The sequence below is a fragment of the Muntiacus reevesi genome, chromosome 19 (assembly GCF_963930625.1).
Source record: "Muntiacus reevesi chromosome 19, mMunRee1.1, whole genome shotgun sequence".
In the NCBI taxonomy this organism is placed as follows: Eukaryota; Metazoa; Chordata; class Mammalia; order Artiodactyla; family Cervidae; genus Muntiacus; species Muntiacus reevesi.
In genome coordinates this window covers 24,729,500-24,755,987 of record NC_089267.1, presented here as the reverse complement: position 1 = coordinate 24,755,987, position 26,488 = coordinate 24,729,500, and the positions used below count along the sequence as shown (strand labels likewise).

General features: G+C 39.4%; 1 protein-coding gene across 3 annotated transcripts in view; it reads left to right on the top strand.

Moving 5' to 3' along the window:
• The window catches only part of RNF217 (ring finger protein 217), a 155,414-nt gene that overhangs the window by 75,578 nt on the left and 53,348 nt on the right, over positions 1-26,488 (top strand). For all 3 annotated transcript variants that reach the window (XM_065911791.1, XM_065911790.1, XM_065911789.1), the window contains exon 3: positions 12,967-13,131. In XM_065911791.1, coding sequence (XP_065767863.1) covers positions 12,967-13,131 — 165 coding nt within the window. The remainder of the gene's footprint in view (positions 1-12,966; positions 13,132-26,488) is intronic.

Genomic DNA, 26,488 nt, shown 5'->3' with positions numbered 1-26,488 from the left:
CCTGTGCTCAGGCTTGAATTTAAGTCTGCTGGCGTTACAGAAAGATCGTTCTGGCAGCATAAGGAAGATGTCAGAAGAAGGCAAGACTGGAGGCAGGGAAACACGGCAACAACAGCGGGAGCAAACCCTTGCTTCACTGCCCGACTGTGCATCAGAATCTCCTGGGGAGCTTTCAGTCACACCAGTTGCTCAGTCCCTAAACCCTCCCTAACAACTATCTTCCACATTTTTGAACCTTACCAAGTGTTTCTAATAGGCAGCAGAACTGGGAACCTTGGCAATAAATGAAGCAGAAATAAATAGAAACTCAATGTTGTTGATCAGGAAGCAGTTAAAAGTCTTGGTAGTAGGTGAGAGATGAAAATCTCCAAGTGAAACTTTTTTATTTTTTTATATTTATTTTATTAAGCAACTCAAACATAAAGCTAGTACAGATTTGGGGGGTGGTTATGATTGTTTTACTATTATAGAAGAGATGATCTATAACAGAAGGGGTAAATAATCCCCCTGTTCTGTACTCTACAGAGTTCTAGGAATAATTCAAATAATTTCTGAAGCAGTGATTTTTTACTACTTAGTACAGTGTTTTATACGGAGAAGGAAATGGCAACCCACTCCAGAATTCTTTCCTGGGAAATCCCACGGATAGAAGAGGCTGGGGGGGCTACAGTCCATGAGGTCTCAAGAGTCTGACACGACTTAGTGACTAAACCACCACCACCCGCAGTGTTCACACGGCATTTTCATCATTAAACTTCCAAGTTCTCACATTAGCATTAACTACCTCATTTACATGCCCATACCTGCCTGGATCTTATGAGTAAAGGGAGCACAGACATGGTTACTCTAGCAAAGGAACTGTGACATTCATGATTACAGTATGGCACCCTAAATGAGATTAATAGTGTCATTCTTCGGGATTAACCAATGGTTATTTGTTAGGTTGACTGTATTTTTTAAAATTCAGATTTCCCAATAACAGAATCCAAATTGGTATAGCTTGTCATAATTTTAAGAGTAGTGAATTCAAGTACTTGAATGCAATAAATTGTGTCATAAGGCAACAGAAACAGAGAAAAGTTTACTGCTAGTATCTAACATGTTTGAGCAATGTAAAATCTCTTCATAATATTCCTTAGAGTCTATATTGTGTTTTGTATATATTGATGAAACCCTTAGAATTTATATTTCAATATTCTTTCTGAGTCAAGTCATATTAATAATATCCTGATCCAAGATGTCATTCTTTGAGGATTTATTGTGGTTTCTGCTGTCAGTTCAGAGGCACTTAACATCCAAGGTTAAAATTGCTTCAAAATGTTATAGCTGTTTTATACCAGGAAATACTTTTAGTGGATTCCCAGGTGGCTTAGTGGTAAAGTATCTGCCTGCCATTGCAGGAGACAGATTTGGTCCCTGGGTTGGGAAGATTGCTTGGAGTAGGAAATGGCAACCCACTCCAGCATTCTTGCGTGGAAAGTTCCATGGATAGAGGAGCCTGGCGGGCTATAGTCTGTGGGGTCACAAAGAGTCAGAGACGATTGAGTATGCACGCATATTCTTTTAGTATATCACACATGTTATATCATATTTGAATATTCCATTTAAATAGATTTTGTAAGTTTTTTGTACTCTGCAGATGGAAAAAGGATAAACAGACTATATCAACAAGCGGGAACAAGAACTCTTAAGGGCCAGCTTATCTTTCCAGACCCTCACTCAGCATCTTTTGGCAAAAGTTCAGTAAATAGAGCTTTTCATTATGTTCTGAAATCCACAAAATTCTTATTATATGAAATAGAACAAGCACATTCCTGAATTGAGAAACTTACATTGAGACAACCTTGCCTGTGGACAAATCCAGTCTTTCTCATTCCTAACATTTGTCTTCTCACTCCTGAAACTCATGAGGCCAAGAAGTTTTACCATTCCATTTCTATGAGATTGATTTCCCTTGCCATTTAGAAATCTAATTTCTGACCTAAACAGTTTCTGTAATTCATTAATGCGGCTCCAAATGCATGTTAATACAGAGAACTAGTTAGCTTGGAGAAAATAAAAGCGACTGGGCTATAACAGTACTCAGATGATGCCTGGAGACAGGTACATCACCGGCACCTGAAGGTTTTCTCCATAGCAATTATCATCTGGGATTTTATGGTGTATTTGTGTGATTATTTGCTTAAAGTCTCTCGCACTGGTCTCTAGGAGACCATGTCCAGGCTTGCTTACTGCTGATAACCTGTGTCAAGCACTCTGTCTGAGTATTCTCTCAAAATACATTTCATGAGGGAACTAATCAATGGGCCAGTGCGTAAATAATAATGTGTACTGTAATAAATGTGGGTGGAAAATGCTGATCTCATAGGAGAAGAAAGGGTAGGAGAGGTTGGGAAAGCTTCATTAAAGGGCAAATGCATTAAGCTAAACCTTGAAATGTTGAATTTGCTATGCTGGAAAAGGTGGGTCAGAGCACAGGCTTCAAACCAGATTTAAATTCTCAGCCTGCCGTATGCTAGCTCTGTAACCTTAAGTACAGCTTCTGCACCTTTTACTGGTGGTAGAAATAATACCTGTCATAAGAGTGTAATAAGGATTACATAAGATCACACATATAAAGTGCATACCACCATGTCTGATATATCCTAAGTGCTCAACACATGCTAGAAATTAGTATGCTTATTATCATTATTAGGAAAAGTCAGCAGAATGAACAACCCTGGGTTATTAGGAGGGGATGGAGGAGTCAAAAGGAATAGAGGTGGAGTAAAAGATTGGGTGACTGATGGATGGTCAGAGTAAAAGGGGGATGAAACAGACTTTAAGTTCATTGAGTTTAAAGAACCTTTGGAGCATCAAAGAGATGTCCAGGAGGCTTGGATCTAATGCTAGGAGTGATCTGATGGAAAACATTAATATGTGGGAAGAGGAGGAGGTCACTCAATTCACAGAAATGAAAACTGTATGTTTGGGAGGTAGGAAAAGGTAGTTTCTCATGGGAAAGAGTAGAGGATTGCAAATAATTTAAATATACTTATTTTACTGCTAGGAGTTTTACTGAGGTATGGACAATTCTGGCTTTCCTTCTTATTTCCAAGTGTAGACCAGGAAATGATCCCCCTTTTCACATTATTTGGAGTAAGTTGAAGAACATGCATAAATCAACAAGGGAACATGTTGGAAATAATCCTTTCTATGGTTTCCTTGAGGAAAAACTCAGAATCATCCCCTCTTCCCACAAACATTAAGCTGAACCTTGATAATTCACAGAATGGTGCTCTGACTCATCATAAGGTGAAAAAAACCCATAAAACATCCTGGGGGAAAAAAAAAAACACGTCCTGGGGAAACTCCCTCTGTGTTACCTTATGTCTCATGTATTACTTTCCCTCTTGTAACCGTAAATCTTCCGGTTAGAAGTCATAGTTTATAAAACTGCACAAATGCATTATGTCTTCACATGAAAGAGAACTTTTCTAAGGTCTTTAAGAATGTAATCAAGCCAACGGGCTTGTTGTTCCTAACTGGTGGACTTTAAAGTATGCTTAAGTGAAAGGCTGGAATTCTGGAACTACCAACTCACTTTCTTCCTGTGTCTGTATTCAGTCTCCAATGATCTGCCCTATACTCCAGAAAGATGCCTCTTTGTCAACTTTTGGACTGCTTCTCCACGCTTCCTTAGCATCTCAGTTTCTGTCTGGGTTCAGCCAAGGGTTGGCATTGGCAGGGAAGGGGAGAGTGGAAAGAGAGCATAGTGCACGCATTATTCTGTCCGTGGGATTTCCCAGGCAAGAATACTGGGAGTAGGGTTGCCATTTCCTTCTCCAGGGGATCTTTCCAACCCAAGGATCGAACCTGAATCTCCTGTATTGCAGACAAGTCTCCTGCACTGGAGGTGGATTCTTTACCAACTGAGTCACCAGGGAACGCCCATTCCCTCCTGCTTCAGTGCAAAGCTCTAGCAGTAGCTGTGTCCCTCCATGACTGTGGCTTCCCTCTAGATGGTCCTCCCCCACGCTGCCCCCCCTCCGCCCATGTTTCTAATGCTCACTTGGCTCTAGAAAATTCTTCCCTTGTCTCTTTGGTCCTAGGAGTAGCATTGACTTCCCACTACTTCTGCTTCTAGGGACCTGCCAGTCCTTTGTTCAAATCCACCTGCACCTCTTCACTCATATTTTCATTTATATATACATAGAGTAAAAAGTCAATAAAATGTGCTTAAGCTCCCTTCTAGTAAAGACAATTTTATATTTTTTTCCCGTCTATAAAAGTGTTTAAAGCTTTGCCATGGAAGTGTGGTTAGCGGGCTGCTCTGCTCCTCAGCTTTCCCTCGACACCGTCACTTTAAGTTGACAGTATTTACAAATCGAGAGTCAGATTGTGCATCTGCCTGGCAAGATCCGTTTAGCTCATGACACACACTGAATTCTCTTGGCAGTCATGCATGGTGAATGTCAGGAGCTGAGAGAAAACAAGTGTCGTTTCTTAAAGGATTGTTGCTAACATAGCTTTGTGAGGGAGATAAAGATGGCATTCTTGATTCTGGTTTGAAGAAGCCATTTGTGGGGAGGGATCAGTTAGGAGGTTGGGATTAACATAGACACACCGAGTGAGTCAAGTCGCTTAGTCGCGTCCGACTCTTTGCGACCCCGTGGACTGTAACCTCTCAGGCTTCTCCGACCGTGGGACTTTCCAGGCAAGAATACTGGAGTGGGTTGCCTTTTCCTTCTCCAGGGGATCTTCCTGACCCAGGGATGGAACCCGGGTCTACTGCATTGTAAGCAGACACTTTACCATCTGAGCCACCAGGGAAGCTGGTATAGACACACTACTATATATAAAGTAGATAATCATCAAGGATCTACTGTATAGCATAGGGAACTCTACTTAATATTCTGTCATAACCTAAATGGTAAAAGAATCTGAAAAAGAATGTGTGTGTGCTTAGTCACTTCAGTCGTGTCCGAGTCTTTGCAGCCCAGCGGACATTAGCCCCCAAGGCTCCTCTGTCCATGGGATTCTCCAGGTGTGAACACTGGAGTGGGTTGCCGTGCCCTCCTCCAGGGGATCTTCCCGACCCAGGGATCAAACCCGTCTCTCCTATGTCTCCTACGTTGGCAGGCGGGTTCTTTACCACTAGCACCACCTAGGAAACCCCTTAAGAAGATCAGATGTATACGTATAACTGTATCACTTTGGCATACACCTCAAATTAATACCATATTGTAAGTCAACTAAACAAAATTTTTTAAAACAGGAAAGCCATCTTAAACAGAGAGTGTTACATGTGTGTCCACTGAAAAAAATGTTTCATGCTCAATTACAATGCAAGGCCTAATAGTTTTATTAGAATGCATTTGTACCTCTAGTTTCTAATGAGGTGCTTTGCTGAAATTGTTCTTTGTTTCCTTTCTTGACACATAAATTAGCCATAACATTTTACAGAGCCTTTCCTTGTGCATGAAACTTCTAACAACAAAAGCCAAATATTGAAATTCATTTGAAATTTTAGCCTATATCTGACCTTAAAAAAGAAAAAAAAACTACCATAGTTGTAATATTAGAGGTTCATAGTTCCCGTGAATTGACCTGCCATAGGATTGAGAACTGTTTGTTTTTTTCACTTTGTCATATCACCCCTTGGATCTTTAGCACAAGAGGCAAGTGAAGAATCATTTCTTTTTGATGACCTGCTGAATAGTGGGTAAAAGTAAGCCAAGTCTGGTGTTCATTGTAAAATGTTCTGTAAGATGTTAGTACTGTGCGTGTCTCACCTACTTTATTCTGTATTCCGACCTTGCCATATTTACCCATTCAGAACTCTAAGGCAGTGGTCCCAAACCTTTTTGGCACCAGGGACAGGTTTCGTGGAAGACAATTTTTTCCATGGACCAGGGGGAGGTGGATGGTGTGGGGATCTACATTTATGTGCATTACATTTATGTGCAGCTCCACCTCAAGTCATCAGGATTTAGATCCCAGAGGCTGGGGACCTTTGCTTTAAGGAAACTCCATGCATTAGTGTATATGTGTGAAAGTGTAAAAGTGTCAGTCGCTCAGTCATGTCTGACTCTTTATGACCCCATGGACTGTAGCCCGCGAGTCTCTTCTGTCCATGGAATTCTCCAGGCAAGAATACTGGAGTGGGTCGCCATTCCCGCCTCCACAGGATCTTCCAGATCCAGGGATCGAACCCAGTTCACCTGCAAAGCAGGTAGTTCTTTACCGTCTGATCCACCCTGTGCAGCTCCACCTCAGATCATCAGACATTAGATCCCAGAGACTGGGGGCCTTTGCTGTAACGGGATCCCATGCACTAGTCTACATGTGCATAAATTCTCTCTGCAGAATGCCTGCCAAGTGACCATTCACACACTGAAGGCTTCCATTGTCAGGGAACCTGCTACTTATAGAATCATTCCCTTCAAATCAATCCCATTTGAAAGATTCATTGTTACCCTCAGGCTGAGGTCTCTTTCTCCTGCTTTACCTGTTGGTCACAGAGAATACTCCCGTTTTCTCATGTACACTCTGTACTTAGATGGCCCTCTGGTATCTCTGTGAGAGGTTAGTCATTTGTGTTGTCTTCCGAATAGGGCGTCCTTCTGAAAACTGGATGATGTCATCCTGCAGTGGCTAGGGAGTTTGGGTTTATACAGATCGGAGCAGAATCTTCCAGGACTTCATATTCATATATGAAGAGGTGGGTCCTCATAGACTCAGATACTCCACTGGGTCTTGCTTTCTAGGTTTAGAGGAAGAGTCTGTAAATGCTTAAAGATGTTTCCAGGCAAGATGGATTAGTATAGAACAGTGATTCTCTAAAGGAAGGAGGAAGGACTCTTTAAAGGACAGAATCCCTATTCCCAAGTTCTGATATACTGTCCTAGAAAAGCTTGCCTCTCAGTTAAAAACAGAAGTTAGTATTGAAGTGAATGTGTGTACATGCATGCTAAGTCACTTCAGTTGTGTCCGATTCTTTGCAACCCTAGGGCCATAGCCCATCAGGCTCCTCTGTCTGTGGGATTTTTCCAGGCAAGGATACTGGAGTGAGTTGCTATACCCTCCTCCAGGGGATCTTCCCAACCCAGGGATTGAACCTGAGTCTGTTATGTCTGCCTGCATTGGTAGGCAGATTCTTTACCATTAGCTCCACCTATTGTGCAATAAATTTGTGTGTTGCTTATGTAAAAGGAGCCTGAAAACCAATAAGAGGAAGATGGGTGAGGTGATTTATATGAATAATCACTATCTCCATTTAAGTTATCTTGTCATGTGTTATTCTGCATTTTTTCCCTTATTTGGTCCCCAACCTTTAGGAAAGTTCCCCTTTCATTTTCCAGTTTAGTTTAAGCTATACTGTGAGAAATTAATGGAAGGGTCACTTGGCCATGTTTGGACCATGTTCAAGGAGCAGTGCCTCATGGAGCTATGTATTATTGGCACTGCAGTCAGGGTGAGGATCCCAAGCAGCAGGTAAAATCTTAGGGATTAAAAATCAAAACAAGAAGTCAAGTCATCATTCCATGTAGAGACCCTTCCCCCGCTGCACGCCTGCTGTAAGATTTGATCTTAACAGGGAGCAAATTGTGCTTCCTTGAAAGCATTTAAAGCCATGCGTTGCAGACTTCTTTTCTCCTCTCTGTAATACTCAGCACCTCCTCACAATCTCCTCCTCTTCAAGAAAACCACTTTAAGTTGTTACGGAACTTTTTCACCAGTGGTAAAGAACACGCCTGCAAATACAGGAGACTCAAGAGTTGTGGATTCAATCCCTGGCTTGGGGAGATCCCCTGGAGGAGGGCATGGCAACCCTCTCCAGTATTCTTGTTTGAAGAATCCCATGGACAGAGGAGCCTGGCAGGCTATGGTCCATGGGGCCGCAAGGAGTCGGACACTACTGAAGTGATGTTTATAATTATGAGATGTCTCAATTACTTACACATATATTGATTAGTTTCTTTCGGACGCACTGGTCTGACAGCCATAAGTTGTATATGGTTCATATGAGAAGTTTCTGGACCACAGTGTGCTTTGAAAAACACATGAGGAGTATAGCAACTTTAATGTAAAGCTGATTGGACTCTGTTTATTGGGCACATTGGCGTGATTCAGGGTTGAGCCAGATGAAGTGATACCTCTTTTCAGGTTCCACTATTTCCCCAGTGCACTGTGTTCGCTCAGGCCTCGATGGCAGCTCCGCTTGGACTCGCTGCCTGCACTGTGATCCCATAACTTGTCCCACTGACACCTCACTTGTCTTTCAAGGCCTTATTCTTTCTGACTTCTACCTTTTGACCCTTCCTTGAGGCAATTTTCCCATGGCTTGCACTTGTCCAGGCTTCCACTCCAGTAGTTATCACATCATTTTATAGCTCTTCAGGTTGATATTTTTCTGCATTCATTAATTTTTTTGAGGACAGTGTTTCCATCTTTCCGATGTGTCTAAAATCAGTGCACTCAGTATCTGTTATTTGAAGGTGCTCAGTAAGTAAGTATTTGTTGAATGGAAAATGAATTGATGAGTGTTTCATTATTGAGTATTTGTCTTAATCTGAAGTTCTGTTAACAATGAAGCAAATTCTTCTTGGAAACCCAAGTTAATTCATATTGGCCATGCTACATTTATACATGGATGTTGTCTAATATTTTGAGTTTGATAAGTAAGGATTTTGTGATTTACTTAAAATAATTATGTATTTAGGACTGTGTAGTATTTCATTAAGAAAAAACTTTTCTAGGATGCTCTTTGGTTTTGAATTTTGTATTTATTTTGTGGGTTATTTCTTTATTGGCATGATGAACTGTTAAGAGAAAATACCATTTGCTTAGGGCAGGTGGGTTGGTTTAATTTGTCCTCAGAGTGTCATTGTAGCCCAGGATTCTAGAAAAGCTAAGGAAAGTCAAAAGTAAAAAAATGTAATATAAGGTTCTTTTGTTTTTCATGGATTATGGAACGAGTTAATGAAGATTCCTGTCTCTGATAACTTGATTTTTAAAATTCTTGTAGCCTTGCCTGTTGTAGAAGAGTTACACGTTAATCATGATGTTTTGTAAAATGTCATGTGGATATAATATTTATTAAACTTCATCCGGTAATCTAAGACAGTAATAATACCATCTCAGCCACTGGTTGTAAATTAGACATATTGGTTTTTCTTGGAATTCATGTGATGTTAGCTATTGTGCAATACTTGCTTTGTGCAAAATCATTCTTTTTACAAAGAACTTACTTACGTACCTACCATGTGCCAAAAGTTCTATGTTACTTAACTCAGGAAATACAGAATGAATGAGAAGCCAGCCTTTGCCCTCTGTGACCTTGTAGCCTGTTAGGGAGATTAGACAGCTACATGTCTAATGTAAATTCTACAAGATACCGAAACTGGTTGGGAGAAATAGGGAAGACATCCTGAAGCAAGTAGCATTTGATCCAATAAAGGTTTCAATAGATGGTGTTCACTGGACTTTTTCCAGTTACGAGAAGCAGAGCTGTGATCTCTCTTAAGCTCCATCACGTAATGTATTTTAGTATAAAGCTGCAGGGAAATAGGAAGGACAAGAAGCTGCACCCACCCCTGCGGGCCTCATGGAGAACTGGACCCTAGCTCTGGGAGCATGAGAGCCCCTCAGTTGTGTTATTAGAAGTGAATGTCTGTTGTTCCTTCTCTGTGACCTGCACTGTGGTCACTCAGGTTTTCTCTGTCTTTGCCTATATAGCAAGGGTAGAGTGCTTGTGTATGTATCCCTGTTTTCGCTCCTCGAGAAAAAAAAAATCCGGCTTGGCTAACCTCTGTTCACCAGGGAGCGTGCTCTGCACAAAGCTCCTGCCAGCTGCCTCGTAGGTTGCTTGCCGGCCAGCAGATCCCTGCTTTTAGCTTAGGGACTCATTCCTGGTGTGATCAGGTGTGGCCACTGCGATGGGGTCACGTCCTATAGAGCTGTGCGCCTCAAACTGTAACGAGGGGGCCTTGTGAAGCCACAGGCCGTGGTTTAGGAGGTCTGGGGTGGGACATGGATTTTTGTCCGCCACAAGCTCCCAGGTGATGATGCACTACCCTTTGAGTAGCGTGGATCCAGCACGACAACCTGTGTGTGAATATAATTACTCAGAAGGCAGGCACTCCATGTGGGACGTCTGTGATTATGGGATGGCATTTCATATGGAGGAAGATGCAGTGTTAATGTCTACAGGTGTTTCGTATGAGTCCAACTTTGAGTATGGTTAAGGTTGGCGTGAATAAGTCATCATCAAACGAAAAAGTCAGTCTTTAAACAATTTAGGTGCAGTCTTTGAATAACAAGGTGGTTGGGATTGCCTGTTAGTCCTTGTATTATTTTAATCCGAAGTAAGTGAAGTGAAAGTCACTTCGTGTCTGACTCTTTGTGACCCCGTGGACTCTGGTCCATGGAATTCTCCAGGCCAGAATACTGGAGTGGGTAGCCTTTCCCTTCCCTAGGGGATCTTCCCAACCCAGGGATCGAATTGGGGTCTCCTGCATTGCAGGCAGATTCTTTACCAACTGAGCTATGAGGGAATCCAAAGTAAGGCAATAGTTATTTTCATGTTTTCAGTGAGGGACAGTAAGCAGGCGAATCTGAATTTAAGTCACTTATCTTCACTTGAGAACTTGGTGCAAAACTCCCTTCACAGTTTGCTGCCAAGCCTGTGTTGTTGGTGAGGACTGGCGGTAGGATCTGCAGTGAAACTTAGTTGTTTATTACGTGATGCTGGAAGCCAGAATCCTGGGATGGACACGAAATACCTGATTCCTTATCATTCTGGTACCTTAGGAGAACCATACATTTCTTATTGTCTTCATTAGAGATCTGTAGATAAGATAGTTCAGCATCAGTCACAAAGATCCTTGAGCCATTATAGTGTCTGACATCCTTTGAGTTAATCCTGGTTTCAAGGCACATGTTACAGTAATTCTTTGGCTATTCATTTCATAAATATAATCTAAGACTGGCATTAAAAACCAACAAGGTTTTTTATTTTTAATTTAGCCATGGTAGAGTTCAGTAATTTAGAATTGTGTATAATGTCTAATAGAAGAGAACTAAATTAAATATTCAAGCCCTCTTTCATAGTGGCAGAAGCAAGAGGTAAAGTGAGTCTTTTTTACTTCCCCATTTCATTCATTATATTAAAAAATTATATTCATATAGGCCCCATATGATGTTTACATGTGTTCTTCATTGTTTTCAGTGATCATTGTACATTGTTTTGTTACCTGGAGTTTACCTACTTAGACTCATTCTTCTTACTTTAAGAATAAATTAATTTAATTTTAATGATCAGAAAAGGCAAAAATGGTTATTTTAAATGACTAAAAATTATCTCTTTAAAAACCACAAGAGGTTTCCTAATTTATCTGCGTAAAATCTTGAAAGGGATTTTCAAAATTAACCTTATATTTTTAGTGTTATAGAATTCTAATTTACTGATTAGATTAATCACATGACTTTCTTTAATTTTGACATTTTAATTTTCAATCATCAAAGCAAGAATGCTGTTTAGTATGAGGAAGTGTTTTAACACAATGAAAGGAATGCTGGCCTTGGAGTCATAGTTTTACTTGCTGTGTTTCTCTGGGCAAGTTATTTAATCTCTGTGAGCATTAGTCTCCTCATCTGTAAACTTACAATGTTCATACTGACTTTGGAGCATTAGTTTGTTGATAAAAATAAATAATGCATGTAATGCAACAGAATAAACATTATCATATAACAGCATTTTAATAAATATACATGAAGATTTTTAAAAATTGATGACAAAATGCTGTTTTCTTTTGCCATGAAGTTAAAAGCAAAAGTATTTTTATTACTATATTTGCACAGGAAGAACATTATCTATTCTTGACATAGGTGAATACAGCAGTGCTTAGAGTTATAACAAAAGAGTTGACTGTAATTGACATCCAGTTACCCTATAGATTGGAACCACTGTTTTCAAAAAAAGAAAGTAGTGACATGGTGTACAGTTCACCAAAAGACTTGCTAACTCATCTTCAAAGTATAGTCAGTAAGTTCACTGATGCCCAGTGAAGTAAGAAGCAGGAGAACAGAGGAGAATAGTCAGTTATCATTGTTTATAGTGAGACATTTTATTAATCCCTTTAATCAAACAGAGATAGAAAAGTCAAGGTCTGCCCGTATGTTTCTAGAGTAAGGACCAGAAATATGGTTTGAGAGTGGGATACTCCATTGTTATTCAAAACACAGGAAGTCAGATAAAATGTCTTTCTTGTCAAGAGGAAGACAGATATTTTTAAAACATACACATGCATTCTATACACCTCTGCATAGTGACCATACAAAGACATCTTCTGATAGTTTCCTAGGTACAGGCCACAAGACCACCATACATATAGTTTTCTAGTAAGATCCTTTGTATTATTTTTATAATTAATCTCCCTTATATGAATAGCAAACCAGGGATATCCACTATCATAGCAAATGCTGGTGTAGTGGTTCATTTGCTGGTGTGTTTTTTATTTGATGAAACAGCTTGGCAGGGGGGGAGCTTTGATTTTATAAAAGTGAGTGAAGCCAAGAGCAGTGTAAATGCCTGGGAAACTGGTTCAAGGGCCAGGCAAGTTCAAGGGTGGTAGCCTGAGGGGGATTCTGGGCATTTTGACCTTCAGATTTTACGTCTGTGCTTCAGTCTGAGGGCTTTTCTTAAGGCCAAATTGATTTCCAAAACATCCCAAGTGTTTAATTCTACTGAGGTCTACAGACAGCCAGATCACCCAGGCCAAAGCCGTTCTTTCCTCCTTTAATATAAGAATAGTCATATCTTACTGTAGTTTTGGTTTTATCCAGGGGCCGGGGGGGGGGGGCGTATTTTAAATTTGGACCAATTACAGCCTTTCAGCTAATTTCTTCAAGCATCACCATTCTTATCTTCTTAGACACTTGAAATATATCCACTAGTACTTAACGTTACTTTTCCTTACACAGATCCAGTGCCCCACTTGCCAATTCGTCTGGTGTTTTAAGTGCCACTCTCCTTGGCATGAAGGTGTTAACTGCAAGGAGTACAAGAAAGGAGACAAACTGCTGCGCCACTGGGCCAGCGAGATTGAGCGCGGGCAGAGGAATGCCCAGAAGTGTCCGAAGTGCAAGGTGAGGACCGCCTTGGGCGAGGGGGTCACTGAGCGACCCTGTCTGCGGTCGAGGGGATTCTACGTGTGACTTTCCTAATGCAGGCCTGGGGGAAAAGAACACTTGCCGTTTCATTTTAGAAGAGTAATTATATAGCTAAAATGAAGATTTTATGTAGAAATAGTGTATATTTTTATTCACATTATATTTCAGAATTTAAGGAGTCTACATGTAAACTATGGGTCTTAAACTTCAAAATGCTTATTTCCCATTTAAAAATGGAAATTTTAAAAAAATGGAAATCTTTATATAGGAAAAAACTCATATGAAAAGTAGATAAAGTAGTATTTCTCATTTACATTAGCAAACTATACTATAATCACTTCTCAGTTAGGTAGGCTCTGAATCCTTGTAAGTCTTTGTTTGTTTGTTCGTTTCTCTCTGCCATTGCTTATCATTTTAGGATTATATTAAACTGGCCATTTCCTTTTTTAGTAAATCTGGTGAGGGAGAAGCTAAAAGCTTCAGGTCTTTATGGATCCCACATTTCAATTTTCTCTTGATAATCATGCAAATAACCAAGAGTTAGCAGGCATTTGAGCAGAGACCTAGATGTTGAAAGTCAACCATGCAGCCAGCCAGGGAAAGGAATTTCTCCTATAGAGAAATCAGCACATAAATCCAGCCAGGAAACTTTGGATTTGAGGCCTACCGGGTAGGGATCTGTTGAGATTTTTGTCTTTCTAAAGCTCACTGCAGAAAATTATATGTGTATATGTATACTCCACCATGTGTGGTTTTCATTTCTTGCCAAATTTGTTTTTGAAAATCATGTCTAAACTGGGCCAAATTTTCTTTCAAGAATAATTTTGTCATTTCTTTCAGGAGAACTTAGCACCAAGGTAAAGGAAATTTGAATTATCAGAAAAATTTTAAAAATCAACCATGTGATTAACCAATTAACCATGTAATTAACCAGTTAACCAACTTGAAGTAGCATAAGTATATTCTGAAGCGTATAGATGAAAAATATATATATGCACAGATTGACTACACCTACGTCACATACTAGTTTATACGTATATTAATAGTAAAGCATTGCCTAAAATAACATGTTGTGTTCTTAGCAACTGGAAGAAGATTTTGAAATAGTTTGGATGGCCTGGTCCTATTAAAAGTGATATCTATGTTTGTCTGAGTTAAAAAGCTTCTGTTGTTTGTCTGTAGAAGGCAAATCCATCTACAGTTACCCCTTTGGTTTTAAGACTGTTTCAGATGGCTGCGTCAATTGCTCTGTACACTTATTTTTCACCCATTGAAGGACAATGGCAGAATGAGGCCTTTCCCCCTTCCTCCTGCCTTTTCAGTTTATTCAGAGCTGCTGCTCCGTTTCAGACTAAATAGAGGCCAGTGGGAATTCAGGAGGCTTGTTTAAGCCATTCTACTTGACACTTTGTTCATAATACTTTATATTTCTCTGAAAAGCTGTGAAACCATTGCCAGTTGGACTGGCTGGCAGAATGTGTTCTCAATGAAGAATGCTGCAACATTTCATGTCAGGGATATCCTGAATGAGTTGAGGTGGTACTTAAAGACATATGCTTGTTACTGTAATGCTTCAGTCCAACATTAAATGGACTCTGATTTATTGAAAGAAAAAGCGCCCAGCTGTAAGGAATTTACTGAATGACCTGATGGTTCCCCACAGTTTTAACAAATATAAACGGTTAAGAGAAAGCATACATGCTGGTTTTCTTTTGAAATAATAGCTAAAAAGCTGAGGTTTTAAAAGGAATTATGTTTTGATTAAATGAAGGGAAAGGGGCCAAAGAACCATGGAATGAGTTTACATTCATTCCATGTGTAGCAGAGAACCCACTCTCTGGTGAGATTCAGGTTCCATGAAATTTGTGTCAGGTTACATCATATTTTATGACTTGTTTTGAATACAGATAGTTTTAGGGTTTTTTAAAGCATGTGACTTTAAAACTTTGTATTTTCTTAATTCTGATTTTGTTGTTGTTCTTGGGCCATAAAATTTTATTTTTGCCCATGAAACCTCTCTCAGAGTAGAAATCCACAGGGAGATATTACTCAGTGAATTAATACATTTTTTTATGGGCCAAAGCTTTATTTTCCTAAATAGTCTTTTAAGATTTATAAATGAAAAAGGAAGATGCTAGGAGCTTATGAAAAAAATTTTCATATAGTGCTTCCAGGTGAACAAAACAATTATCATATATTTTCATATGAAGATGTTTTTATTAATGATAATCAAATGTGTTTAAAATTTTGTTGGGACCAAAGTATATTTATGTACCCTGCATGGGTATATTAGATTGATCCATAATTTTAATAATTATTTTGATTTTTAAGTGATTTTTTTCATAAAGGTCATGTAACATACGATAGAAATTTGGAAAATAGAGAAAGAGAATTCACCACTCTAGTACACTCACTATTAACATATCAGTGTCTCTTTGATCTTTCCCCTATTTAAGTAACTTTAAAAAAAATCATAATATGGGGATAATTTGATATCCCTTGTTTTTTCCATTTAACTTTTCAAACCATTCTTATGTTACTAAGTAGTTTTATAGCATGTATTAAGTGAAAGTGTTAGTTGCTCAGTCAGGTCCGACTCTTTGCAACTCATGGGCTGTAGACTGCCAGGCTCCTCTATCCATGGAATTCTCCAGGCAAGAATACTGAAGTGAGTTCCCATTCCCTTCTCCAAGGGATCTTCCCAACCTAGGGATTGAACCCAGGTCTTCTGCATTGCAGGCAGATTGTTTACCCTCTGAGCCACCAGGGAAGCCCAACATTTATGTAATATTTGCTTAAATATTTGCTTAAATATCCTCCACCTATTAGATACCAAAGCTGGTTTTGTTTGGGTTTGGGATTTTTAAAAAATATATCCCTATATTATAATTTGTTAAGGAGATTCATCTGAAATATATATATTTCCATATTTTGTACCTTTTCTGAAGATAGAATCACTAGGTTAAAGGATATCAATATATTGAATATTTGGTACATATTGCCAATTTGTTTTCTAAAAAGATTGAAACAATTTATCATCAGAAAAGGTTGAAAAGCTATTGCTGTGTTATCATTTCTTATTATTTAGCATTTCAAGTATTTTTAAATGTTTATTTAATACTTTAAAAATATTTTGTTCTTATATTTTGAATTGAGTATATTTTTAAAAATATGTACTTTAAAAGATAACTGGACACATTTTCAGTCCCTTTTACCCAATACTTTGGGGCAAGCCAGTTTAAAGCCAGCAGGAAGTTAAAGTAAAGAAACAGTAATATTAAAAACGCATATATAAAGTAAGTATTATCTCTTCAAAAATATTCCTTAAATATTGTAATATGCTAATATTATTTAAAATGGGTGATAAATTCATGCATGTCTATTACACCATTATCTTTAATTTTTAAATGCTGGAGATAGTTCATGATTAAAAATAAATAAAACCTAACAAGGGAACAGAAGAACTCTAACATCAGATTTCTGGAGCTGCTTACACATCTGTATTTGCCCCTGCAATCTCTAAGGATGTGACTGTTGCATTTTCTTCCTCACATTAAAGTTAAACTTTTCTCAGAATACTTGGTTTACTAAAGCAAACTTTGGGTACTATTTCTCAAAATGGTTAGCTTTTTTTAAATTGGAAAATTTAAACATCCCTGCTGCAAATTACCTTCTTTCTTAATGTCAGATAAGAGAAATATTTATGTAAACATTTATATAATGTGGCACAAATACAGTCATAGCCAACAAGATGACAGGCAGCTGACCACTTGAATTTTTCTCTTTCATAAATAACCACGTATTTCTATTTAGGACATTTTACAAAGCATTGAATAGAGAGAATTAATTAGGAAGTTATACACTTCATAGGCTAATATATAAGTAATGTGATTTATGAATTAAGGGTAATTAAGTCATTTATTTTATTTCAGTTCAGTGCAGTTCAGTTGCTCAGTCGTGTCCGACTCTTTGTCACCCCGTGGACTTCAGCACACTAGGCTTCCCTGTTCATCACCAACTCCCAGAGTCCACCCAAACTCATGTCCATTGAGTCAGTGATGCCATCCAGCCATCTCATCCTCTGTCGACCCCTTCTCCTCCTGCCTTCAATCTTTCCCAGCGTCAGGGTCTTTTCAAATGAGTCAGCTCTTCACATCAGGTGGCCAAAGTATTGGAGTTTCAGCTTCAACATCAGTCCTTCCAATGAACACCCAGGACTGATCTCCTTCAGGATGGACTGGTTGGATCTCCTTGCAGTCCAAGGGACTCTCAAGAGTCTTGTCCAATACCTCAGTTTAAAACCATCAATTCTTCGGCACTCAGCTTTCTTTATAGTCCAACTCTCACATCCATACATGACCACTGGAAAAACCATAGCTTTGAGGAGATGGACCTTTGTTGGCAAAGTAATGTGTCTGCTTTTTAATATGCTATCTAGGTTGGTCATTACTTTCCTTCCAAGGAGTAAGCGTCTTTTAATTTCATGGCTGCAGTCACCATCTGCAGTGATTTGGGAGCCCCCAAAAATAAAGTCTGACACTGTTTCCACTGTTTCCCCATCTGTTTACCAAGAAGTGATGGGACCGGATGCCTTGATCTTAGTTTTTTGAATGTTGAGTTTTAAGCCAACTTTTTCACTCTCTTTTACTTTCATCAAGAGGCTCTTTAGTTCTTCTTCACTTTCTCCCATAAGGGTGGTGTCATCTGCATATCTGAGGTTATTGATATTTCTCCTGACAATCTTGATTCCAGCTTGTGCTTCATCCAGCCTGGCATTTCTGCCTAGAAGCTAAATAAGCAAGGTGACATTATTCAACCTTGATGTACTCCTTTCCTGATTTGGAACCAGTCTGCTCCATGTCCAGTTCTAACTGTTGCTTCCTGACCTGCATACAGGTTTCGCAGGAGGCAGGTGAGGTGGTCTGGTATTCCTATCGCTTTAAGAATTTTCCACAGTTTATTGTGATCCACGCTGTCAAAGGCTTTGGCATAGTCAATAAAGCAGAAGTAGATGTTTTTCTGGAACTCTCTTGCTTTTTCAATGATCCAATGGATGTTGGCAATTTGATCTCTGGTTCCTCTTGCCTTTGCTAAAACCAACTTGAACATCTGGAAGTTCACAGTTCACATATTGCTGAAGCCTTACTTGGAGAATTTTGAGCGTTACTTTACTAGTGTGTGAGATGAGTGCAACTGTGTGGTAGTTTGAGCATTCTTTGGGATTGCCTTTCTTAGGGATTGGAATGAAAACTGACCTTTTCCAGTCCTGTGGCCACTGCTGAGTTTTCCAAATTTGCTGGCATATTGAATGCAGCACTTTCACAGCATTATCTTTTAAGATTTGAAATAGATCAACTGGAATTCCGTCACCTCTACTAGCTTTGTTCATACTGATGCTTCCTAAGACCCACTTGACTTCACATTCCAGGATGTCTGGCTCTAGGTGAGTGATCACACCATCATGATTATCTGGGTCAAGAAGATCTTTTTTGTACAGTTCTTCTGTGTATTCTTGCCACCTCTTCTTAATATCTTCTGTTTCTGTTAGGTCCATACCATTTCTGTCCTTTATTGAGCCCGTCTTTTCATGAAATGTTCCCTTGGTACCTCTAATTTTCCTGAAGAGATCTCTAGTCTTTCCCATTCTATTATTTTCCTCTGTTTCTTTGCACTGATCACTGAGGAAGGCTTTCTTATCTCTCCTTGTTCTTTGGAACTCTGCATTCAGATGGGTATATCTTTCCTTTTCTCCTTTGGTTTTCGCTTCTCTTCTTTTCACGGCTATTTGTAAGACCTCCTCAGAGAGCCATTTTGCCTTTTTGCATTTCTTATTCTTGGGGGTGGTCTTGCTCCCTGGCTCCTGTACAATGTCACACACCTCCATCAATAGTTCATCAGGCTCTCTGTCTATCATATCCAGTCCCTTAAATCTATTTCTCACTTTCATTGTATAATCATAAGGGATTTGATTTAGGTCATACCTGAATCGTCAGTGGTTTTCCCCACTGTCTTCAATTTAAGTCTGACTTTGGCAATAAGGAGTTCATCATCTGAGCCACAGTCAGCTCCTAGTCTTGTTTTTGCTGACTGCATAGAGCTTCTCCATATTTGGCTGCAAAGAATATAATCAATCTGATTTCGGTGTTGACCATCTGGTGATGTCCATGTGTAGTCTTCTCTTGTTTTGTTATTTCAAGGTCAACATAGTTCCTATTTGTAGGAGGCAGGACAGTTCTCTTTTTTTTTTAAAGAAATGCCAAGACATGAACAGGGAGTGCTGAGTTCTAATATGACATCTTATTTGTACAGCACTCTGTCTTTGTGGTGTTAGCACAGCAATAATAATAGCAATATTATCTACATGTACTGCTATTAATTACATATTACTCTTCATTGCCGTTATACAGTTTTATTAGTTATCTCATCAAACCCTCAAATGTGATACTAAGATGCTAAGTTCCAGTGTGCCATCCAGATCTTAATTATTAAATGCTTTTTGATGAAGCGAAGATGTTTCACAGGAGGAGAAGGGGTCGGTAGAGGAAGAGATGTTGGATGGCATCATCAACTCAGTGAACATGAGTTTGAGCAAACTCCAGGAGATAGTGAAGGGCAGGGAAGCCTGACGTGCTGCAGTTCATGGGGTCTCAAAGAATTGAATGCGGCTTAGTGACTGAACAACAGCAACAGTAATAATAAAATAATAGGTCCAATAGTGTGTTAGTTACATTTATTTCTCATTTAAATCCCTAAGGAAAGTTGTGAGAAAGATACAAAGACAGTTTCAGAGAGCCTAAGTAACTGGGCCAAAAGGCAGGCAGAGAAAAGTGAATTATATTCATCCATAATTTATTATGAATTTGAAATTAAAGGAATTTACTTGTCAAGATATTTCCCTTCAGATATTTTTATTCTCTCAAATCCTATAAAAGGCTGCTCTGGGGAAAAAATGTATTGATTCATGGAAATGATTAATTTCCTCCTGTTCATATCAAATTAGCACACATCTCTGTCTATGGGTTCTTATATCTGAGCTACAGCTGTGTAGCCTATGGTTACTAAGGAAAGAATTTAGAATATTAATGTTGGATTTTTTAGAGAATCCTGCAGATCTCTGGCACTTCACATGCCACTGCAAAAGTATGTTCAGGGGCTGGTGATTGCTTTTAGATAGTGCCTGTTATAGAGGATAAAATAGCTTTTCCTTGACCACTAATCATCCACTTTAACTCTCCAGATTGCTTAACATCACTAACTTTGATGCAGTAGTTATCACTGCTACTGTTTTCCTGAAGTGCCAAAATCTCGACATTAGTTGTGAGAAGAACCTGATTGTTTGGTGGCAGATATTTTCTAGGATATAAACTGTATTGCATCCATGACCCATTTTTTATGACTAATAACTTTGATGTTGATTAGCTGCCCGAGATTAAATGTATAATGTTAGTACATGCAGCATTTCATTAAAAATCAATATATTGTCCTAATTTTAATATGTGATGGTTTAGTTGCTAAGTTGTGTCTGACTCTTGTGACTCCATGGAGTATAGCCTGCCAGGCTCCTCTGTCCATGGGATCCTCCAGGCAAGAATACTGGAGTGGGTTGCCATTTCCTTCTCCAGGAGATCTTCCTGACCCAGGAATCAAAGCCGGGTCTCCTGAATTGCAGACAGGTTCTTTCCTAACTGAGCTATGAGGGAAGCCCCATTTTTAAAAAATATAGAATAACAAATAAATATATATAAACAAAATAATGTAGAATAACAAATATATTCACCTGTTGTTATTCTTATAGAATAGTATAATAGAATAACAATAGTGAATATTTCAACATGTAAATGTTCAGGTACCATGGCATTAAAAGACAAGAAGAAGCAATCAGATTTTTGAACCCATTTAAAATGGGTTCACAAGTTTGAATTTAAGAAACCATGGAGGGAAACTTAAATATTATCAATATCTATCCTATTATTTGAAGACAAAATAGTATATTTATATGTGTGTATTATGCTTGTAAATGTATGCATATATACATATGAATACATGTGATTATATTGCTAGAAAATTTAGGATACATTAAAACCACACATACATCTTTGAAACATATATAAAATGGAGTTAGAGTCTAAATCAATCAGTCTTTCTCAGTTTATGCTGTAGTTACATAGTAATTAGAAAATTATCTATTAAAATCATACAAACAATATTTTGTGTTTATATGTAAGATGAAGTTAGGTTCCATGTTCATATATTTATAAACAGACTCTCTTATAGTCTAGTGTATTAGAAAATAATATGGATGGAACCTAATACTCTTCTGAGCAAGATGTCTGAAACATTAAGGAACAACCCAAAATGCCAGCATCAGCCACCTTTGTGACAACCAAACATCCCCTTACCAAAGAAATTCTGAAACATCTCCAAAGGGCTGAGAGTCCATGTGGAGACCCTCTGATAGAGATGAGGGCTTCTGAGAGGATTTCTAGTGAGCTGTGTAGACATGGAAGAGTGGAGTAAAAATCTGCCCGTTTTTCTGTGTGGGTACCAATGGGGCCAGTTTTTCTAAAGGATATAAAGCTTTCTATGATGGTTCATTTCCTTTCCTTTTCATTTCATTTCAAGCTTTAAAAATTGCTTTTTATTTCTGCAGTAAACTCAACTTAGATTCCAGACAGGGTACACGTTTTGCTGGTAGCAGCAGTCTGTAGGCAAATCAACAGTTTAGAGAGGTATGAGAAAAGATCTACATCCAAATGCATAAGCAGCGTCTTCACTTGCTTGCCTTAATGGACTTCTCCAGCATAGTTCCCTCTGCTCTCCCCAAGATGGACCTTCTCATAGTTTCTCCATCTCCGTGAATGGCAACGCCAACCTTCTAGCTGCTCAAGTCAAGAATCTGACCTCATTCCCTCACACCCCACATACCATCAGTCATAAACTTCTGTAGATTGTACCATCGAAATACATTCAGAATTTGACTGTATCTCAGCACCCCCACTGTCACTAATCTGGTTCAGGACATCAACATCTTTTTCTCTCGAAGACTTTGGCCACAGCCTCCTGATGGTTTCTTACTCTTCACAGTGTTCTTAACCCAGCAGCCAGAATTAGACTGTTTAAGCATAAGGAGGATTACATACTCCCTGCTCAAAATCCTGCATGTCTCGCATCTCACACAGAGCAAACGCTAGTCCTTAGAGTGGCTATTTGACACGTCACACTCTGCTCATACTTCCGCCCCGTTATCCCTCTGACCTCATTTTCCACTTCCTTCGCCCTGCCTTGCCCTTCTTGCTATGCTTCAGAAGCACCAGGCGTGTTCCCTTCTCAGGGTCTCCATGCCTCCTCTTCCTTTTGTCTGAAATATGCATTCCCCAGGTAGCTGCAGGCCAGCTCTCTCCCTTCATGTCTTTGAACAAAATTCAGCTTTTCAGTAAGCACTGTCTCCTACCTCATGCCCTTTATCGGCTTTGTTTTTTTTCTCCGTAGCACCATATTGCTATCACTATTTAAAACAGTGGATATATTTTGCATCGTGAGAGCAGGGCTTTTGGTCTGCTTTGATCCTTGAGATACTGTGAACATTTAAAAGCAGTGTTGGGCATGGCCCAGGACTAAATGGACAGCTGATGAATGAATGAATGCCATTTTACTTTACTCCTTATATGCACTTTTAGTGAGACTCCATCATTGTGCTCTGTACAGCATGGTCATTTTTCTCATGAAACCTACATAAAGGAACACACAGAGGTTACACGGAAGATGACAGAACACGTTGCACTTCAGTAGGGCTTTGTGTAGCGTATTACAGATGAGTTCATGGTAAAGGGGATATCTCCATTCATCATGGGGAGACCAGGGAGAGCTATGTTATTGAGAATTTCTGGGTGGATTTTGACATCATGAAAGGTATCCAGGGGTGAGAGTGTAACACTTAAAGCAGAGGACACACAGTCAGGAAATGAGTGTTGTGTAGTGGAGCCACAAGCATTTTGTGGTTACTTTAGAGTAAGGTTCACAGAAGGAAGTGGTGAAAGGTGGGGTAACAGATACAAACAGAAGCCTGGGCCTTGCATGCAATGTTAAGAAATTTGGATTTCATCCTCCAGACTGAAAAGTTGTAAACAAGGGAATGGTGTAGTATCCAATTTATATCAGTATTTTAGGTTGGTTGCTGCTGATCATGTGAAGGTAGTTGTAGACATCTGGAAGGAAATGCTGATTGTATGAGCTAAAGTAAGGGTCAAAGGCTGGAGAAGAGGAGAAGGGCTCGATAAATATCCTGGGACTGAAACTGTCTGATCTTGATAGATAGCTGGAAGTGAGAAGAATATAATAACTAGATATTTAGCTTGTGTATCTAGATGGATGGTGATGATACCATAAAAAGTGAAAGTGTTAGCTTCTCAGTCATGTCTGACTCAGCAACCCCATAGGCTGTAGGCTGCCAGGCTCCTCTGTCCATGGGATTTTCCAGGCAAGAATACTGAAGTGGGTTGCCATTCCCTTCTCCAGAGGATCTTCCTGACCAAGAGATTGAGCTTGGGTCTCCTGTATCACAGGCAAATTCTTTATCATCTGGACCATAGTACCCAGATACCGTAAACTGAGATAAAGTAATGGAGATAGAGTTACTTTTGTTGTTGTTGGCTAGGGAACCTTGTAGTGATTATGAGCTTGGTTTTGCTTATTTGACTTTGAGATGACTGTAAGGCATACAGGTGTATATGATCCCCAAATAATTGCTATATGACTCTGCAGCTCAGAAGCGAGGTCTGCAGTAGTAATTTAAAAATGAAATCCAGTGAAGGGAAGTGGAGGCCATTTGAGTATGGAAGAGACTACGCAAAAAGTGTATGCAAAGTGGTGATTCATGGATGGAATTATGAGATAAGTGAAGAAATAGGAACCTAAGAGAGATAGGAACACCTGGGAAAAAAAGGTGGCATTGAAGCAAGAGTATATCAAAGGTCAGAGAGACTACACCAACTGATTAAATGACACTGAGAAATATAGTACTATAAGAATTAAAAATGTATTCATTGGATTTGGCAGTTAGAGGGCATGGATAATACTCACTTGTTCTTTTAATAACTAATGCATATTGAGAACATGCTGTGTGACAAGATCTGTGCAACTCCCTTTAATAAAATAACAAATGATGTATGTGATATGGACCCTTTCAGATCTTATCAACTGGGAGAGTAGAGAGTTTGAGCAGAGAGATGCATATAACTAAGAGGTTTAGAGACTGAGAAATACTGTGACAGGTCTAATATAGGTTGCTTCTCATTTTATGGATGGTGTTGTTCAGTCGCTCAGTTGTGTCCAACTCTTTGCACCTCCATGGATTGCAGCATGCCAAGCTTCCCTGTCCTTCACTATCTCCTGAAGTTTATTCAAATTCATGTCCATTGAGGCGGTGATGCTATCTAATCATCTCACTTCATGTACCATTTCATGGATACAGTGCCCTGAATATACTGTTCTGGGAATGGTCTCCCTACCTCTGAGTCTTCTTAACTGGTGACCTTAACTTGTTCTTCATTTCTCAAATCAACTGACACTTCCAACTGACACTTCCTTAGACAAGGCTCTTCTGACACTTAGACCAGATCAGGCTCCTTTTGTTAAGTACTCTCTTCATGCCTTATCCTTATCCTTCATAGCATTTATCATAGCTTATGAGTAGCTGTTTATTTGTACAACTTACCATGTCTATCAACTGGACCATAAAGAAGGCAGAGTGCCAAAGAATCGATGCCCTGGAACTAATACTGGAGAAGACTCCTGAGAGTCCCTTGGACAGCACGGAGATCAAATCAGTCAATCCTAAAGGAAATCCACCCTTAATATTCATTGGAAAGATGGATGCTGAAGCTGAGACTCCAGTATTTTGGTCACCTGATGTGAACAGCTGACTCATTGAAAAAGTCCCTGATGCTGGGAAACATTGAGGGCAGAAGGAGAAGAGGGCTTCAGAGGATGAGATGGCTGGATGGCATCATTCATGCAATGAACATGAACTTGGGCAAACTTTAGGAGATAGTGAGGGACAGGAAGGCCTGGCGTGCTGCAATCCATGGGGTCGAAAAGAGCTGGGCATGACTGGGTGACCGAACAGCAACAGCAACAACGTCAATACGTTAGACTAAAAGCTCCTTAAGGGCAGGAGCCATGTCGGCTTTTTTCAGTGAGCAAATAAATATTTATTGAATTAATGAGTGAATAACTATTTCCTGGAGAAACCCAGTGGATCTGGATGTTTCGGTAACATGGGATTGCAGTCAACTGGGGAAGAATTAAGAAGTGAGTAAGAAAAGCAGTGAGAATGGACTATTCTTTTAAGAAGCTTAGTTAAAATGGAAGGGTGAGGGTAATCATTGGCTAGAAGGTCATGTGGAATTAAAGGAAGGATTTATTAGGATGGGGAGACTTGTGAACTATATTAGCAGGCTAAGTGGTACCCAGCCACAGAAGGGAAGGCGTAAAGATGAATGAGAAGGAGGGGAAAACAGACATCTGGAAATTTCTGAGGACATGGGTTATGGAGTCAAGGGAAGTATGGTCAAGAAGAAGGAAGAAATTTAGGGGCTAATTTGTAGTACAGTTCTACTCTGAGGAATAAGAATTGGACAGTCTTCTCACTCTTCTTCAAAGAACGTGTCTTCATAAATCAATCATAAGACTGAATTATGTATGAAATTCCCTATAAGAAAGAAAACCAGTACATTCAGTTCAGTTGCTCAGTCATGTCTGACGCTTTGCGACCCCATGAGCTGCAGCACGCCAGGCCTCCCTATCCATCACCAACTTCCGGAGTTTACTCAAACCCGTGTCCATTGAGTCAGTGATGCCATCCAGCCATCTCATCCTCTGTCATCCCCTTCTCCTCCCTCCTTCAATCTTTCCCAGCATCAGGGTCTTTTCCAGTGAGTCAGCTCTTCGCATCAGGTGGCCAAAGTACGTTACATTAGAGGACAATTGAAGTTAGAGTATGGCTTTAAAAAACTAACATAGCAGGAGACACCAAATGAGTTTGAAATCAACATCTTATTTATTTTTTACAGAACAGTTTACCAAAATAGAGGCAACCACAGTTGACACTACAGGATTCGTGCTGCTTATCTATCCTTTCTCTGTCTTTCTATTCCAGTTTTTGATAGTTGCTATTTTAGTTCTTTTGATTATCTTTCACCTTTAGATATGGTATAGAAACTTCTGTCCAGTGTCTAATAGTTTTAGGCATATATGAGGGTCTAGTCCTCCTACAATTCTTGCCACTTCTCTGTTTCCCATTTTCTGTAAGCTGTAACTTTGTTTTTGTATTGTC